General features: G+C 31.7%; 1 protein-coding gene across 2 annotated transcripts in view; it reads left to right on the forward strand.

Annotated features, from left to right (window-relative positions):
- Positions 1–20,303, forward strand: part of LOC126884827 (aminopeptidase N-like) — a 71,852-nt gene that overhangs the window by 39,227 nt on the left and 12,322 nt on the right. For both annotated transcript variants that reach the window (XM_050651085.1, XM_050651086.1), the window contains exons 3-9: positions 2,755–2,995; positions 6,361–6,562; positions 10,234–10,399; positions 10,456–10,632; positions 11,156–11,401; positions 14,579–14,911; positions 17,788–17,989. In XM_050651085.1, coding sequence (XP_050507042.1) covers positions 2,755–2,995; positions 6,361–6,562; positions 10,234–10,399; positions 10,456–10,632; positions 11,156–11,401; positions 14,579–14,911; positions 17,788–17,989 — 1,567 coding nt within the window. The remainder of the gene's footprint in view (positions 1–2,754; positions 2,996–6,360; positions 6,563–10,233; positions 10,400–10,455; positions 10,633–11,155; positions 11,402–14,578; positions 14,912–17,787; positions 17,990–20,303) is intronic.

Raw genomic sequence — 20,303 nt, forward strand, 5'->3', positions numbered from 1 at the left:
ATTATTGTGGGAACGTCGTAATTTGTGACTAGGCTAGTAGACCGGGCAGTATCGTCGCTCCCGCTAGCGAAAATTATTCCGATTCGATTTTTTTGCACAAACTTACTCAAAAATAGGTCCTTATAACATACCCACAGGGTGCCGGGCGGTGCCGTGGTCGAAAAATTGTTCAAACAATTTTTTTTAAACAAATTCACAAAAATAATTTTTTCATTTCAAACAAATTTTTTTTAGATAAATTGGCTTATTCTGAGCAAAAAAGGTCTCTTGTCATTTTTTTCTAAAATTGAGTGGTGTCGAGTTATATGCGATTAAAAATTTGAAAAATGCGAAAATGGCCATTTTCAAGGCTTAATAACTCGATTAAACATTATTATTATGAAATTCAAAAAGTCACCAAATCAAGATTCGAATCCCTTCTTCAAGGTCCTGAAGAGATTTTTGTCATTATTTTATTAGAAAGCTGTTATTTTTAATTATTAACAATTAGCGCTATAGTAAAGGATGTATCGTCGCCCCCGTTAGTGAAATTATTCCGATTCCATTTTTTTGCAGAAACTTACTCAAAACGAGGTCCTTATAACATATCCACAGGGTGCCGGGCGGTGACGTGGTCGAAAAATTGTTTAAACAATTTTTTTAAACAAATTCACAAAAATAATTTTTTCACTTCGAACAAATTTTTTTAGATAATTTGGGACATTCTGAGCAAAAAATATCTCTTGTGATTTTTTTCTAAAATTGATTGTTGTCGAATTATACGCGATTTATAATTTGAAAAATACGAAAATGGCCATATAACTCAACAACAATCAATTTTAGAGAAAAATCAGAAGAGACTTTTTTACTCAGAATAACCCAAATTATCTAAAAAAAAAAAAATCGTTCGCAAAAAAAAATATTTTTGTGAATTTGTTTAAAAAAATTCTTTAAACAATTTTTCGACCACGGCACCGCCCGGCACCCTGTGGATATGTTATAAGGACCTCGTTTTGAGTAAGTTTCTGCAAAAAAATGGAATCGGAATAATTTCACTAACGGGGACGACGGATACATCCTGGACTATAGCGCCAATTGTTAATAATTAAAAATAACAGCTTTGTAATAAAATAATCACAAAGATCTCTTCAGGACCTTGAAGAAGGGGCTTGAAACTTGATTTGATAACTTTTTGAATTTCATAATAATAATGTTTACCTCAAGTTATTAAGCCTTGAAAATGGCCATTTTCGCATTTTTCAAATTTTTAATCGCATATAACTCGACAACAATCAATTTTAGAAAAAAATGACAAGAGACCTTTTTTGCTCAGAATAAGCCAATTTATCTAAAATAAAAGAATGTGTGTGCACTTTGTACGCACGTAAGAAGTTATACTTCTATTATATGATTTAAACGAAATTAATATACTTTTTATTTATATTTTGTTTAAATATTAAACTAATTTATACTTACTACTTCTCAAACATTTTTATTAGAACAGTGCCAAAAATTAAAATAATAAAAGAATAAAACACACACAAACACATTAAACAAGCCACAAATGATGTCTGAACATTAATTGTCGAAATTTTTTTTAACTAAATACGTATTTTCTGAAAATACAATTATATAATAAATATACTTACAATCATAAAATGTATTAAAAAAAAACAAAAAAGAAAGTTTCTATTGGGACTCGAACCAGCGCTGATAAGAGCGGTTGGTATTGGAATTCATTCGCCTTCTCCGCTTAGCCACGGACACTATGTGTCATTATTTACGAAGATCGACTAACTAAACGGATTAAACTTGTGATATTTTGAAAATTGATCAAATTATTTTAATTTTGAATTGAAATTATTTAGAATTGAAAAAATACAACAAAACATAGAGTAAAAAAAACAATATATTAGGTGAATATTGATAGAAATTTTGATGGTAATCAAATTATATAAATAAAAGTATTACATACTATGTATTTTGGCAGATCAAATAGGTAGGTTTATACCCATGATACATTAACAATTATTACGTACCTGTTGCTTTTAAAAACTATTTAAAAGTCACTACAATATTATAAACTTTTTTGTTTCTGTCCTCACAACAATAAAACTAATATATTATACATTTGTTTACCTTTACCTTTACCTCCAAACCACAGCTGCCATATCGGATAATTTTTGACATGTCATTTGAACATCCAATCAGAACAAAGTTATAATGCGCATGCGCCGGGCTGATAGGTTTTAACATATAAAAAAATCACCCTCTATCGCCGGTAAAGAAGTATAACTTCAAAAATTTTGTTCGAAATGAAAAAATTATTTTTGTGAATTTGTTTAAAAAAAATTGTTTAAACAATTTTTCGACCACGGCACCGGCCGGCACCCTGTGGATATGTTATAAGGACCTCTTTTTGAGTAAGTTTGTGCAAAAAAATCGAATCGGAATAATTTCGCTAGCGGGGGCGACGATACTGCCCGGTCTATAGTCCACGGAATCTTAAGTATTCTCTAATATAGCAACATCTCAAATGCTTCCAATTTTCTACACATATCTTCGTTCAAGGCCCACGATAAAAAAGGACAGAGAAAACGTAGCATTGCACTTACTTTAATACCAAGACAGAGGTTGTGGCTCTTCAACCCCATCCGGTTGAAGGTGGATATAGCTTTTCTGATGCCCGCTCGTATCTCCTGGTTCTTGGTGTTTTGTTGCCCAGTGAATTAATTTGATTGAATTAAGTTAATGTGGGCGCCATTTTAATTTCAGGTAACATGCACTCATCCCACGCAAAATATAACTCTACATTCCAAACACTTGGACATCAAAGATGATGACGTAATCCTGAAAGACATCACAAGTAACGACTCTAAGACCGTTAAAATATCCAACGTTGAATTTAAAGAAGAGTTCGAGTTTTTAATTTTAAATTTAGAGGAAGATTTGAATACCGATCACAAATATGAAATTTATATTGGGTTTTCTGGTAAAATGGACGACGGACTTGCAGGTATTACTTAAATCTTTAGTTACTACTACTAGTCCATGTGGGGAGACCGCTCCCGTCTGAAAAACATTTCTAATTCGGTTTCTCTGCGGATTCATATTCAAAAATGCCCCTTTAAACAAATCTGAAGGGTGCCGGACGGAATTTTTGGGCAGAAATTGTTTAAACAATTTTTTTAAACAAATACATAAGATCACCTTTTATTGCTCCAAAAAATATATTTTTCGATTTTTTGGGTCATTCTAAACAACAAAGGTATCTTGTGATTTTTCTCAAAAATTGACAGTTTTCGAGTTATAGGCGATTTAAAATCTAAAAAATGCGAAAATACGCATTTTCGAGGCTTAAAAACTCATATTTAAATTAGTATTTTTAAGGGTGCCAATAATTTGAATTAAAGTTTAAACATTCCTTTTCAAGATTCCGAAGAGTGATCGGGTCTAACTTCAATTTAGAATTTAGACCGTAGTTTTTTAATTATTTATTATGCGTGTCCATCCGGTTTTTTTGCCGGTGCGCACTATTTTCAAAAATCTCCTATTTTCCTCCGAAAAATATTTTTCTAATAGATTCTTTGATACATTCTAAATAAAATAAGTTTCTTGACATTTTCTCAAAAGTTAATAGTTTTAAAGTTAAAAGCGATTTTAAATCCGAATATGTAATGACAAAAAAAAACACATTCTCGCATTTTAAACTTTTCACCTCGCAATTTTTACAGAATGGATCGATTTGCTTGAAGATTTGAGAATAAGTAGTGGATAGTCCAAGGATCAAAATCTATATCATGCCGAAAGGCGCTTTTACCATGGGGGTGGTTGCCACCCCATCTCGGAGTGGAAATTTTTTATTATATTTTGACTGCAAAAGTTGGTAAAAACATTCATTCTAAGCAAAAAACGTTCTATACATTTTGTTGATAAAATTAATAGTTTTCCATTTATTCGTTATCTAAAGTGTTAGTTTTATGTCTAAAAAATCAATGTTGTTAATAAGTTTCTTGCTAATAACTCCAAAAGTTTTCGAACAAGTTTACTTAACAAAATGTAGTTTTTGAAAAAATAAACAAAACCGTTTTCTTAATTTTCTTTAAGATCAATAGTAATCGAGCTATACTTTATTTTATGTTAGCTATTCTTCGTCAAATGCTAAATATTGTAGTTTCAAAGTCAGAAGACGGGAAAACTATGCATTTTTAGAGGATAACTTGTTCAAACTAATTTAAAGTATTTAAAAATATCTATCTCTTGAAATAAAACAAAGGTCTCTAGCTGAAAAATTAAGTGACATAATGAAAAGAATGTAAGTCCCTATTTTTTTCAGCGAAAAAGTGATCGGGAGCAACCCTCTAATCACCACCCTAATTAAAATTCGTCATTGATCCTATATGGTATTCATTAGGTATTTATGTATTATTAATAGGCTCTAGAAGTTTGATTGGCTTAAAATGATTAGTTTTTTAAAAATGGAGTTAAAAGTGAATAACGAATTTTTGTAGTTAGGAAAAAAATGGCCTTTTCTTCGGGATAGAATGATTAGAATTAGAGATACGAAAAAATGATCCAATATGAAATTATAGCTTATTTAATTCCCAAGAAACTGATTTGCAAAAATGTTTTCTACGGCAACAATTGAGTCAGCTATTGACAATTAAAACCTGTAATAACATGCAAAAACCACCTTTACGAAACCTTTCATAGTCACCTCTTTTTGCGACTAAGGATTTTAAAAAGATTTAATATCAATAGACTTATAGATCTTATAAAAACCTACAAAATAATTTTTTACCAAACTTTCTAAGGTAAAAAATAAAAAAGTTACGGTTAAAAAGCAATATATTTTCTTGAAAATAAAAGAAAAACTCCAATTGGAAGGATAATAACGTAAGTCAGCTGTGTGTTTATAGTCATTGGCCTTATTCATTCTTCTTTATTTATGTATTATTAATAGATTCTAGAAGTTTGACTAGCTTAGAATGATTAGTTTTTAAAAAACGAGTTAAAAGCAAATAACGAATTTTAGTAGTTTGGTAAAAAATGCAATTTTCTTCAGAATAGAAAGATTAGCATCAGAGAGACGAAAAAATGTTTAAATATGAAATTGTAGGTTATTTAGTTGCCAAGAAGCTGGTTTGAAAAAATTTTTTCTACGGCAAAAATTGAGTGGATTGTAAATGAGCCTATATCGAAATACATTGATTTTTTTGATATAAAACTAACACTTTCGATAGCGGATAAATCGAAAACTATTAATTTTATCAAAAAAATGTATAGAACATTTTTTACTTAGAATGAATGTTTTATCAACTTATGCGGTCAAAATATAATATAAAATTTCCACTCCTGAGATGGGGTGGCAGCCACCCCTATGGTAAAAGCGCCTTTCGGAATCATATAGATTTTGATCCTTGGACTATCCACTATTTATTCTCTAATTTTCAAGCTAATCGATCAATTCTGTAAAAATTGCGAGGTTTTGTCCTATTTTAAGCTTCATTACTTGGACTACCAAAGAATCTAGACAAAATATTTTTCGCAGGAAAATAGGAGATTTTTGAAATAGAGCGCGCCGCACCGGCTAAAAAATCGGATGGACATGCATAATTTACAATTGAAAAACTACGGTCTAAATAACTTTAATCCAAGTTATTGGCACCCTTAAAAATACTAATTTAAATATGAGTTTGTAAGCCTCGAAAATGCGCATTTTCGCATTTTTTAGATTTTAAATTGCCTATAACTCGAAAACTATCAATTTCTGAGAAAAATTACAAGATACCTTTCTTGTTTAGATTGACCCAAAAAATCTAAAAATATATGTTACAGAGCAAAAAAACATGATCTTTTGTATTTGTTTAAAAAAATTGTTTAAACAATTTCTGCCCAAAAATTCCTTCCGGCAACCTTCAGATTTGTTTAAAGGGGACATTTTTGAATAGGAATCCACAAAGAAACCGAATTAGAAATGTTTTTCAGACGGGAGCGGTCTCACCACATGGACTATAAGGTCATATAGATTGCATGCCATTTCAGTTTGAGCTACCACAAGTGTCCCTGATGAGAGGTGAATACCTCGAAACATGCAGAACAATTTTGGAGATCAAATTGAAAAGAAATGCAATCGTCTTCTTTCATTATATCGTCTTTTCTCTTTTCTTGCCATAAAATTAATAGTCTATTTGAGAATGATTTAAATATTTTTTTATTTAACCTCCCAATTTATTTACAATCTGTAAAACAAGTTACAATGAAATACATGATTTTAAATGAATGAGTAATATTTTGAATGAATAATAAATATAATACACAGATTATTTTTAAGTAGATGGTCATAATGATAAATAATAATGCGTTTTTTTGACATTTTAGGATTTTATAGAAGCAGTTATTACGATAAGAAAGACAAGGAAAAGAAATGGTTGGGTGTTACACAATTTGAGCCCATTTCTGCAAGAATGGCGTTCCCTTGTTTCGATGAACCTGAGATGAAAGCTACCTTTGACATAAGTATCGGAAGAAAAGAAGGCTACACAGTAATCAGTAATATGCCTGTGCTTAGGACTGAACCATTGTAAGTCTAAAAACTTCATATTTCACGTTAGACCAGGGCGCATATGTAAAAATATTAGTACATTTGGACGTTGAGAGGTGACTCAAATTTTTTTGCAGAAATTGCTTGAAAATAACTCAAATAATAATATTTGAGTTATCCACCCTCTCAAAAAGGTCCGGAACATTGTTTAAATAATCAAAATGTCAAAAAATTAAGGAAAAATTCGAATTTTTTCTTGGTTTTTTGATTATAACTTTAAAAGTATTCATTTACGAGAAAAGTTATACTGACATAAAAGTTGCGTAATTAAATTTACTATAATATAGAATTGACTAAAAATTTAAAAAATAGTCACCCTTGTTGCAAAATAGCAATAATTGTGAAAAAAACATACAAAAACAAGTATTCGCATTTTACGTTTTTCAACCATTTGTGCTACACTTAGGACCTTTATATTTGACGCTAAAAAGCTCTATGATACAGTAAAACAATACTGTAAATTTCATTAAGATCGGTTCAATAGATTTTGCAAAATAAATTTTGAAATCCAGCTTTCGTAAAAAAAAATCATTTTTTCAAAATGTTACAGGACTGAAAATAAAGCAGATAGCAAGTTGAAAATTTTTTTGCGTATAGAAGTGTACTGTACCTTTCATTTGCAATTTTGCAAAATTAAAATCGATTAAGACAACGGCGTCAGGAATTTTTTTAAATAAACATTAATTATTAGTGCTACGCGCAGGACAGCGGATAGTTTGCTCTGATTAGGCATTCCAATGACCTTTGATAATGATTGATACATTTTAATTTTTATTACATTTCGATATATATAAATAAATTTGTTTATTGCAAAAAAACACACACTCTATCCTTTGAAATAACACTTTTATTAGCAAAAACTTTCTTTGTTCATATATTTTAACTTAAATAATAAAACTTTATTATTTTTAAACATATGAAATTGTTTAAACAATATTTCACAAACAATTATAAAATTAGTTTGATTTTTGTGGAATTAAAATTTAAAATACAACAAAATATAGAGTAAGAAAATAATATATTAGATAAAGATTGGAAGAAATTTTTGTTGGAAATCAACTTGTGTGAATCGAACACCGCTGTCCTGCGCGTAGCACCAAAAATTATTGTTTATTTCAGAAATTTTCTGACGCCGTGGTAATTAATCTATTTTAATTTTGAAAATTCCAAATGAAAGGTACAGTACACTTCTATAAGCAAAAAAGTTTCAACTTGCTATCTACTTTATTTTCAGTCCTGTAACATTTTGAAAACATGAATTTTTTTTGCGAAAGCTGGATTGCAAAATTTATTTTGCAAAATCTATTGAACCGATCCTAATTAAATTTACAGTATTGTTTTACTGTATCATAAAGTTTTTCTGAATGAAATATGAAGGTCCTAAGTGTAGCATAAATGGTTGAAGAACGTAAAATGCGAATACTTGTTTTTGTATGGTTTTTTCGCAATTATTGCTGTTTTGCAACTAGTGTAACTATTTTTTAAATTTTTAACCAATTCTATATTGTAGGAAATTTAATTACGCAACTTTTATGTCGGTACAACTTTTCTCGGAAATGAATACTTTTAAAGTTATAATCAAAAAACGAAGAAAAAAATCGAATTTTTCCTTCAATTTTTGACATTTTGATTATTTAAACAATGTTCCGGACCTTTTTGAGAGGGAGGATAACTCAAATATTATTATTTGATTTATTTTCAAGCAATTTCTGCAAAAAAATTTGAGTCACCTCTCAACGTCCATCTCAAAACAGATGCCCTGGACTACGTTGAAACTTTCAATTTTTGCATTAGACGAAGAAGAATCAACTTTCCCTAAGCTATTTCTCCTCTTGTATTGGGGCTATAAACACCACAAATCCAAAAATCGTTTTGTTTTTTATAAGATAAATTTTTTGTAAGAATGATATTTTCATAAAATACATACTTTTGAGTAATTTGCAAAAAACCGTTTTAAATTTTTTTTATTAAAAAATTGACATTCATTTGGCCACTTTATCTAAATCCCTGCTTCTCTCATTTTTTTGAGTGTCTTAGTTGTTTTTCCCCTTCTGCTTTTCTTCATTTTAGCTTTTTTATCACCAACACTCAATTGCTGATCTCAGTATTTGTGGTCCTTTTTCATTATTAAACCTAAACGTCGACTATTTCTGTCTTTCTTCTTCTTCTTCCTCTTTACAAACAATTGTGCTTGTTCATTGGCGGATCTCTATGGAGGGTTGTCACTTCATCTTTTGCGCGGTCAGCCGATACTTCTTCTACCGATTGATGATTTATCTCTTGCTATTTTGACCACATGTGTCTCACCCCGTTGTTAGAATACAACAAACCGGCATATTTATGTTTCGTGGACCTTAAGAAAGCATTTGACAGGGTCAAATTAAAGGACGTTATCCATTTGTTATACTCGAGAGAGGTACTCTAGGAATAATTAAAACGATCGAAAACATCTACCAGAACAACACAATAAAAAAAAAGTGGACGATGAATTAACTGACCCAATTGAGCCGGCAATGAGATAAGACAGGGGGATTCCTTGAGTCCTTTCTTGTTCAACCTGATCATGGACGAAATAATAAAAAAAGTAAGAACTAAACAATGATACCAAATGGGATAAAACAACTTGAAATAATCTGTTATGCGGACGATGCAATACTAATCTCTCAAAGTGAAGATGATTTACAACGTATGCTGCACCAATTCAACATAATCGCCAGAAAATTTAACATGTCAAAAAAGACAAAATGCATGGTTATAACAGCAGATCCAATAAGATGTAAATTGGAGCTGGAAGGTCAGATAATAGAACAAGTGATGGAGTTTAAATACCTAGGCATCACACTATCTAGTACGGAAGGCTCGAAACAGAAGTGGAAGATCAAGTGAATAGAGCAAACAGAGCCGCAGGTTGCCTGAATGACACAATATGGAGAAATAAAAATATCGGAAAAGAAATGAAAGGCAGAATTTACAAAACAGTCATCAGACCAATAATGACATACGCGGCAGAAACACGACCCAACACAGAGATGACAAAATGATTGCTCGAAACAGCGGAGATGAAAACCCTTCGAAAAATCGATGGTAAGACTCTATAGGACAGAGCTAGAAGTACAGATATACGACGGAGATGCATGGTGGATAACATTAATAACTGGGTAAGAAACAGAAGAATAGAATGGAATGACCACATAAGCCGAATGACAACAAATAGGATAGTCAGGACAGCGAGAGACCGTTCCCCAATAGGAAGACGATCAGTGGGAAGACCACGAAAACGATGGAACGACAACTTACTAGAGGCACACTGAAAAAACAGACAAAGTCATGTCTATACAAAAAGAAGAAGAAGAGAAGAAGAGTGTCTCACCCCTTCTGGTTATGTGGTTGTTCCATTCTTTTTTTTTTTTATTTAGTGTCCATTCGTTTATACACTGTACGTTACATTGTATTATAATGTCTTCACTCCTCTTTCGATCGCTTAGCGTAGTTCCTGTAATTCTTCTCAGTACTCTCATCTCAGTCGATTCCAGTAGTCTTTATGTTGTAGCTGTAAATAGTGTACAGGGTCTTGTTTCTGATGAATATCTCACTATTGGTCTTACGCTGGCTTTATTCTTGAAATCATCAGTATTTATTTCTGTTTTTAGGAAAGAAAAAGACGGCTGGTTTTGGGATCGTTTCGACACCTCAGTACCAATGTCAACGTATCTAGTTGCTTGGGTTGTATCAGACTTCGACTATAAATCTGGAAAATTGGTAGAAAACAACAACGTTACCTTTAGGATCTGGGCCAGAAAAGATGCAATAAATCAAGTACGGAATAATCGAATACATCATTGAAAAAATGTTATGTTCCTGTTTTATTTTAGGTAGATTTCGCTACAGAGGTGGGACCAAAATGTTTGGAGTATTATGAGAAATTCTTTGACATTGAATATCCTCTACCAAAACAAGATATGATTTCTATCCCTGATTTTAGTGCCGGCGCTATGGAAAATTGGGGATTGATCACTTACAGGGAGAGTTACTTACTTTATGATCCTAAGGTAATACGATACGATAATCTCTTACTGTTAGATTTTATAAAATTTAATAGGTATAGATATATGTCTTTGGCATACTTTGGGCATTTTATTACCACGTTTTTAATATATTTCGCCTGTTCTTTGTCTGCCTCTTTGTCACTTTGTCCGGGAAAAATATTTTAATCGATTTTAAACATACTTCCCGACTAAATAGAGATTTGAAATTTTCAGAATAGCTCAGAGCTGGATGCCAATGCAATATTCAACAGCTTTTACATGGATGCATTGTTTTATTTGGAATTTTACGCCATTTTAAATTATATATGGTAAAATTAGTTCTCATTTTTTTAAGATGGCGCTACTAGTTTTCTCAATAGATAGCGTTACTTTCTATGTCATGTAAAATTTTCTAAACAACAAATTAGTTTATAATTCTATATTGTGTTCTACAAATAATAATAATGTGGTATTATAAAAAGTTCTTTTTTATAAAAGTGTAAATATTGTCAATTATTATATACCTCAAATAATAATATTTGTGTAGGTATCTTCAAAAACCAGTCAAAATAGAGTCGCTAGCGTCATAGCCCACGAATTGGCTCATCAATGGTTCGGAAACTTGGTTACGATGAAATGGTGGACGGATCTATGGTTAAACGAAGGTTTCGCAACGTACATGGCTAGCTTGGCCCTCGAAGATCTATTTCCACAATGGAATTCTCTAGAGGAAGAAGATGCTGATAATATATTGGACGTTTTCTCGTTTGATGCACTAAGGACTTCTCATCCGGTAAGTACGAGTCACACAGCGAAAAAAAAAACGTTTGATTGTATTAACATTTTATATTTAACATCTTCAATAATGTTCTTTTTTTCAAACTTTAATCTTGTGACTCTTAAAGCCACGATAATAAACTCCCTTCATTGGGATTCAATATTTTATGGGTATCGGATTCTTTCACTTCGTCTGATAATTAGTACATTATTTCACGGTTTTTGCTGTAAATTTTAAAGAACCGCTTGGATTGACATGAAATTTGGCATACGCATAGCTAACATGTCAAAGAAAAAAAGTGATATGGTCCCGATGTGTGCTTTTGCCCTGGGGGTGAGTTTCACCCCATCTCGGGTGTGAAAAAATATATGCCCAAGATAAGTCCCGAAATGGATAAACTGACTAATTTTAAGCAACTTTTGTTCTATAGAGTTTCACCAAATCAATACTTCTTGAGTTATTTGCAAGTGAATATGTTCATTTTTCAACAAAATAATCACGTTTTTAGACGATTTTTCGCAAATAACTCAAAACGTAAGCAATTTGTCGAAAAAAATATTCTTAGTAAAACTATAGCCTATCAAAAAGTGAAGAAAACGGTGTATATATTAGGTCTCTATACCTAGCAAAAGCATGAGTTATAGCTAATGAAAAATAGGTCCATATTCAAAAAATTCCAAATAGAATAATAAATATCCAACTAATGAAGCATTCTTGGTGAAAACACATTACAACTTTTTTAAAGTGTTTAAAAAAAGCTTTATTTCTGTTTAAAAAAAAATTCTAGCATCAAATATAAGCAAGTTACGCTCAAAATAAAGTTGGTCCCCTTTGTTTTGGCAAAAAAAAAATCAGGAAGATCACCCCCCAATTAGCAACTTAAATGAAATGAATCGTTACCGCTTTACAAGTTACTTTACTTATGTTGTGTTTATATGATCTGTAAGCTTCATCCATTCAAAGTGCTTATTTTTGAAAAAATTTGGTTTTAAAGTAAAATTTAAAAAAAAAATTAATTTTGAAGAAAATAAAATATTTTTCAAAATAACTTGAAAATTGTTAGATACCAAAAATCTTAAACAATAAAAAAAGTCTGCTTTACTTTTCTGAATATTTTGCATTTTTTTGTTTTTCTGTAAGACAAAAATTGGTAAGATTCGGTGTTTCTAAATTTGCATACACCCGTGATAAGTGACTCGTTCGAGCCCTTTTAACTACAGCTCTTTCAAAAATAAGGACTTTGAACCGATGAAACTTACAGATCATATGATTAATACGTACGCGAGTAAAAACTTGTGAAGTGGTAACAATTAAGTTCATTTGAAATGCTAATTAGGGGGCGATTTTCCCGATTTCTTACCAAAAAAAAGGGACCAACTTTATTTTGAGCGTAACTTGTTTACTTTTGATGCTAAAATTTAAAAAAAAAACAAAAATAAGATATTTTTTAAACACTTTAAAAAAGTTAAAATGAGTTTTCCCCAAAAAAGTGCTTCGTCTTTTGGTTAGGGGCACGTTAAAATATTCGATTTGGAATTTGACGAATATGAACCTATTTTTCATTAGCTATAACTCTGCTTCTGCTAGGTATTGTGACCTAATATATACAACATGTTTTTCACTTTTTTACGTGCTATATTTTTGATAAGAATTTTTTCTCGGCTAAATACTTACTTTTTGAGTTATTTGCGAAAAACCGTCTGAAAACGTGGTTATTTTGTAGAAAAATTAACATATTCACTCGCAAATAACTCGAAAAGTATTATTTTGGTGAAAAAACTTTATATAACAAAAGTTGCTTAGAATTAGTCGTTTTATCTATTTCCGGACTTATTTCGAACATATATTTTTCATCCCCAAAAGGGGGTGAAACTCACCCCTAGGGCAAAAGCACACATCGACACACTATCACTTTTTTTCTTTGACTTGTTAGCTATGTGTATGCCAAATTTCATGCCAATCCAAGCGGTTCTTTAAAACTAAGAGGTTTTGCAATATTTTACCTTTAAAGAATGTACTAAATATATTACACGAATGATTAAATTATGAATGTAGATATTGTTTTATGCACATACGATAACGTCTATATAACATACGAAAACGTCAGAAAGAGAGTCTGGATACATACGTTCAATCTAGAACATGCTGGTTTCTTCTCTGCGACTTGATTATGTATATTACGATACACGAAAGAAAATAAGCAAGTAGACTATAAGTAAACTCTATTTAAACCAATGAAATGAAACATACAATATCATATATAAATTTAATTCTAAATTATTAAAACCTACAAAATTCAAATATGCGAGTATCATTAACACAGAATAGGGTTTAAAAAATGTTCGACTCAAACTGTAGATATGATTAGAATATGCTTCATGATATACAATATCCAATATAAGAGAAACATAAACAAGGTAAGAAAATAAAGAGAAGAAAAACTGATTATTTTGGATAAATTATCAGAAGAACTAAATACAATTTACGTAGAAATTAGCCAAAAGATGGATATGCATTAAAAAGATATCCTGGCTACGCAATAGCAGACAATGGTGCCATATTAGTCTAAAGACTTTATAGTACAAACATTACACAACTATGGTCCTTCTCAGAGGCATTTTTCAATACGTCACAAGTGACCGAAAAAAAGGTAAGTCCGTGATAATACAGATTTATAACATTTATTCTAACATGACATTTACGTTAAATGTGACAGTTTTCAGAATCATAAGGAGCCAAATATGAAAAGGGTATTGCAGTATAACCCCTTTAATTGCAATTTGGTATAAAAACAAATCAATTGTGTTTATTGCATTTATAAAATGGTATTTTCTTTGATTTGTATAGTCTTATAAATTGTACAGATTATAGTCGTATATATAATTCGTAAATCATTTTTTGTTCGATTATAGCGCCATCTATCAACAACTAGAGTAAATGTTATAAATGACTGATCACGGACGTACCTTTTTTCTGTCATTTTCAACTTAATGCGTTAGAAATAAATCTAAAAACTGTGACGCACTGAAAGATGCCTCTGAGAAAGAGATTATTCAAGAAAATAAGTTGAAGTGCTTTCTGTATTATTGATTTTCTCCCCTTTAACATTTTATCTAGGATCCTGCATGGTTCTTTAAATTACTTTTTAGTTCATAGTTTATGTAAAATTTACAATATTTTATTTTTTCATAGGTATCAGTACCAATCGGAAACCCCAAAGAAATCGATGAAATTTTCGACACAATTTCCTACAAAAAGGGATCATCCCTGATAAGAATGATGACTCTCTTCCTTGGAGAAGAGATATTGAGAAAAGGAGTCAGCAACTACCTCAAAAAACACAAATACGGAAATGCCGAACAGGATGATTTATGGGAGGCTCTAACTAAGGAGGCTCACAGTCAAAATGTGCTTCCTAAAAATTTAACCGTTAAACTTATCATGGACACGTGGACTGTACAGACGGGGTATCCGGTTATTAATGTAATGAGGGATTACTCAAAGAAATCGGCTTCTATTTCTCAGGTATGTACAACTTTTAATGCATCGTATTATTTTGATAACATACGGTATTAAACCTTCATTTTAAACCCATCATTTTCTCTCCACAACTACACATACACTCAGATGCAAAAAAAACGCAACGGAGAAAATTATGGTCAAATTCAAAGTATTTCAGTTTTTTATGTTTAGCCCTATTTTGATAATTTTTTTAGCACACTGTGTAAAAATTTGTAAATTTTAATTTGGTATAGTGAATTTTTTAATAAAATTTTGTATTTGACTTATTATACGGGGTTAATCGAAAGGTGGTTTTTATCCTAACTTTGAAAAATCCTGTGGAATAATTCCGTTAGGGGATTTTCAGTAGTAATTGCACAAGAGCTCTAAAATTCTATATTAATTTTAGAGTTCGAGTGCAATTTGTTGAGATTATTTCATGAATAAAACTGTTCAAAACCAAAATTTTATTGTAATTTATTTATGTAAGTACAAATTAGTACAATTAAACACACAGTTTTTATAAATATTTGACGATTGAAAGTCATCACTTTTATAATTTTTAAAACATTAATTGTCATTAATGTTACTGAAAGTATTTTTTCGTAGCAACGAAGGGCATCTGACGTAATATACTTAACGACGGGGAATTATCAAAATTATCGATTTAATTCAGATTTCTGTAGTTTTCTATTGGTCAGAATCTCCTATGACGGGGAATTATCAAAATTATCGATTTAATTCAGATTTCTGTAGTTTTCTATTGGTCAGAATCTCCTATGAATGAAATAATCGTAAAACCTTGTTTTTCGGTTGCAACCATGTTTCCTAAGCATTGTGTTTTTTATTTCTTGTGAAAATATGCCTTGGTTCATTTTTAGGAGCGCAATGACTTTGACATCCACAATTTATGACTTTTATGACTTATTTCCTATTATTACCATTATCTTTTGTATTAATTTGTAATACGACGATGGGGGCTTTGGTGACTGATATCGAAGGAATTTTATATCGACAAATCAGAAGCACTGTATTTAAATAATGATAAAAGCACCGACATGATCAATTGAACACATGAAAATGATTTAGTGAACAATGAAAACAATAACAAAACATAAAAAAAAACAACTTAAATGTAACTTAACCTAAGTACGCAAATAACAAAGAAAAACTACTAAAAAATGACTTAATACTATGTATTGCCTCCCCTAGCCTCGTGTAACTAACTGTACTGTAACTAACTGCCTGTACACGTCGGCTCATGCTGTCTATGAGGTTGCGAATATCATCTTACTGGCTGTTTTGCCATTCCTCTTCTAGAGCCAAGCGAAGTTCGTTAATTGAGGCTGGCGCGACTTCGCGACCTGTAATATTTCTACCATGCATGTCTTACATGCTCTATTGGGTTCAGATCTGGCGAACACGCTGGCCAGTTCATTTTATTAATACCAACTTCCTCTAAATATTGCGTGAGACACATTGCAGAGTGGGATCGCGCATTATCTTGCATTAATAGAAAATCATCGCCGATATATTGAGAAAAGGGTACTACGTGATTCGCTAAAATTTCCTCAATGTACCAATGTGCAGTCAACGAAACCTCAATAAATACCAATTCAGTGTGCGCCTCTCGGGATATTCCTGCCCATACCATCACCGAACCCCCTCCATGGCTAACGCGGAGACTGAAAGCGCAAATCTCTCTCAAGTTCGACGCCATACTCGTTCTCTCCCATCTGATGAGTGAAGACAGTATCTCGACTCATCCGTAAAAAGAACATTACTCCATTGTCCTAAATTCCAATGTAAATGTTCCCTGGAAAATTGTAGCCTAGACACTCTGTGCCGTGGAAGTAATTTGGGCCCAGTTGCTGGTCTGCAACTTTGCAAACCAAATTCATGTAATCTTCGACGAACAAATACACTTACATTATTGCTTCGAACCTCTTGAAGCTGATTTCTTGTTTGCACAGCTGTTAAATGACGACCCCACAAAGCGTTGACTCGTATAAAACGATCATCTAAAGAAGTAGTTTTGCGCTTCCTGCCACTTTCCGCTTTACGCTTGTTTGTTCCAGTTCGTATAAAACGTTCCACTACCCTTTGGATGGTAGAGCGATGAGTATGTAGTACTCTAGCCACATATTCATAATTTCGCCCATCTTCAACCAGAGCAACGGCTTTCGCACAATCTTCGACACTAAGAACCATGATCAAAAGTGTCAATATCACATAATGATAACAGTCACCAAAGTCACCTCGTCGTATTACAAAATAACTCCAAAATAATCATAATTAAAAAAGTCCTAAATTGTGGGTGGCAAATTCATTTGGCTCTAAAAAAATGAACCAAGGCATATTTTCACATGAAACAAAAAACACAATGCTTAGGAGACATGGTTGCAGCCGAAAAACAAGGTTTTACGAAAATCCCCTAACGGAATTATTCCACAGGATGTTTCAAAGTTAGGATAAAAAACCACCTTTCGATTAACCCCGTATAATAAGTCAAATACAAAATTTTATTAAAATACTCACTATACCAAATTAAAATTTATAAATCTTTACACAGTGTGCTAAAAAAATCATCAAAATGGGGCTAAAAATAAAAAAACTGACATACTTTGAATTTGACCAAAATTTTCTCCGTTGCGTTTTTTTGCATCTGAGTGTATAAGGTATTTAAATAAAGGACTTACAATCGATTTATTCTATCTAGGACAACTGATTTTGCATACTACAATTTGCTGTGCATCCTCAGGTCTCCGTGAAAGTAACTAAATGATGCCGATACAAGCAATCCTAGGTCATCTTAGGTAGAATAAGTTGATTGTAAGTCCTTTACTTTATTTTTTGCGTTAAATTATAAGGTATTTGTTAATATTTTTATTTATTTATAGCATCGCCACCTTAGAGACCTAATATACCCCAAAGACGCTTCTAAACCATGTTGGTGGGTACCTTTAAGTTATTCAACCAAATCAAACCCCAATTTTAATTCTACAACGCCAAAACATTGGCTTTCTTGTCCAGAACATAGTCAAACTATAGAAGATTTGGGCGATGAAAACGATTGGGTAATTTTCAACAATAAAATGGCAGGTGAGTTGGGTATTTGAGTCACACACATTATACCGGGTGTCCACTTATATTTTCCCCCATTTTAACTGCCTATAACTTCTAAACGGCTCAAGCTAGAAATATGCGGTTTTCGCTGAAATGTTTTATTTTAGTAAAAGTTTTGTCTGAATGGGTTGAATTTTTTTTATCGCTTTCAAATACGAAAAGAAAAATGGCGGATTTTTGAAAATACGTTGTTGACTTTTTTTTAATAGAACACCCAGTATATTTTTTTGTAAATTGAAAGAAAGGTCATTCACCTATCCAGCGATATAAAGTTTTTCAAAATCGGTTATCAAATCACTGAGTAATTAATTTTTAAAAGGAGAGGTGCAACGTGGATATTACATACCTAAATAACATAACTAAGCGAATTGATGTGATTTCCACATTGTATCTCTCATTTTAAAAATTAATTGCTCAGATATTTGAAAACCGATTTAAAAAAAATTATATCGTTGGATAGATAAATGACCGTTTTTTCAAGTTTTTAGGTAAATGACCATTTTTTATATCGCTTTTAAATAAAAAATGGCGGATTTTTGAAATAAAAAACGTTGTTGACTTTTTTTATTGAAACACCCAGTATATTTTTTGTAGCTTAAAAAAACGGTCATTTACCTATCCAGCGATATAAAAATTTTTAAAATCGGTTGTCAAATAACTGAGCAAATAATTTTTAAAATGAGAGATGCAATGTGGAAATACAACATAATATCATTTTGCTTAGTTATGTTATTTAGGTATGTGATATCCACGTTGCACATCTCATTTTAAAAATTAATTACTCAGTGATTTGACAACCGATTTTAAAAAACTTTATATCGCTGAATAGGTGAATGACCTTTCTTTCAATTTACAAAAAAATATACTGGGTGTTCCATTAAAAAAAAAGTCAACAACGTTTTTTTCAAAAATCCGCCATTTTTCTTTTCGTATTTGAAAGCGATATAAAAATTCAACCCATTCAGACAAAACTTTTACTAAAATAAAACATTTTAGCGAAAACCGCATATTTCTGTCTTAAGCCGTTTAGAAGTTATAAGCAGTTAAAATGGGGGAAAATATAAGTGGACACCCGGTATTTAATGAAAAACTCTGCAAGTGCTTTAACACTACAATAATTATTAGTCTGATTTAATTTATTTATCATCATCTAGCCATTTGTATCCGCTGCATAACATTTGCATTCTCTAAACGTTGTCACATACCCCGAAAATTCTGCTGAAAATTTTCCACGCCAGAATACACTCTAAACTGGAGCTGGATATTAGTGACACTCAATATGGGTTCCGCAATGGTATGGGTACCAGAGAGGCATTATTCTACTTCAACGTGCTGAAACAGAGATGCTTGGTTGTTAACCGTCCTCTTTACGTCTGTTTTATAGACTACAATAAAGCGTTTGATAAAGTAAAACATGATCGACTCATAGAACTTCTAAAATCTAAAAGCCTAGATGAAAGAGATTTAAGACTAATAAGACACCTCTATTACAATCAGCAGAGAGCAATAGTAAGAACTGAAAAAACATCTGAAGAAATGGAAATAAAGAGAGGAGTCAGGCAAGGCTACATATGATCAACTCTATTATTTAACGCTTATTCTGAAGAGGTAATGCGAGAAACTCTGGAAGATGAAACAGTCGGCATAAGAGTAAATAGAGTCTTAGTTAATAACGTCAGATATGCAGATGATACAGTAATAATAGCCGATTGTTTACAAGACCTGCAAAGACTCATGAGTAAAATAGTAAGGTCTAGTAGGCAGTACGGACTCTTTTTTAATCAAAAAGACGAAGTTTATGAAAATTACTAAAAACAACCATAATACTAACGAAATCTTGACAGTAGAGGGCCAGCAGATCGAAAGAGTAAAAAAGTACACTTACCTAGGAACACTTATAACAGAAAATAATGACTACACTGCAGAAATCAAAGTCAGAATCGAAAAAGCACGTTCTAATTTTAGGAAAATGAAAAAGGTCCTATGTAGCAAAGATTTAACATTAGCTCTTAAAGTATGCCTAACAAAATGTTACGTATACAGTGTTCTATACTATGGAGTGGAATCATGGACGTTAAATGTAGAGACAATGAGACGACTTAACGCCTTTGAAATGTGGACCTATACAAGAATTATGACCTATACAAGAAATGTGGACCTATACAAGAAATGTGGACCTATACAAGAATTATGAGGGTTTCCTGGGTAGATAGAGTTACGAACAATGAAGTACTGAGAATAGGTAAAGAGAAGGAAGTTGAACTTACAATTAAGGAAAGAAAGCTACAGT

The sequence above is a fragment of the Diabrotica virgifera genome, chromosome 5 (assembly GCF_917563875.1).
Source record: "Diabrotica virgifera virgifera chromosome 5, PGI_DIABVI_V3a".
NCBI lineage: Eukaryota > Metazoa > Arthropoda > Insecta > Coleoptera > Chrysomelidae > Diabrotica > Diabrotica virgifera.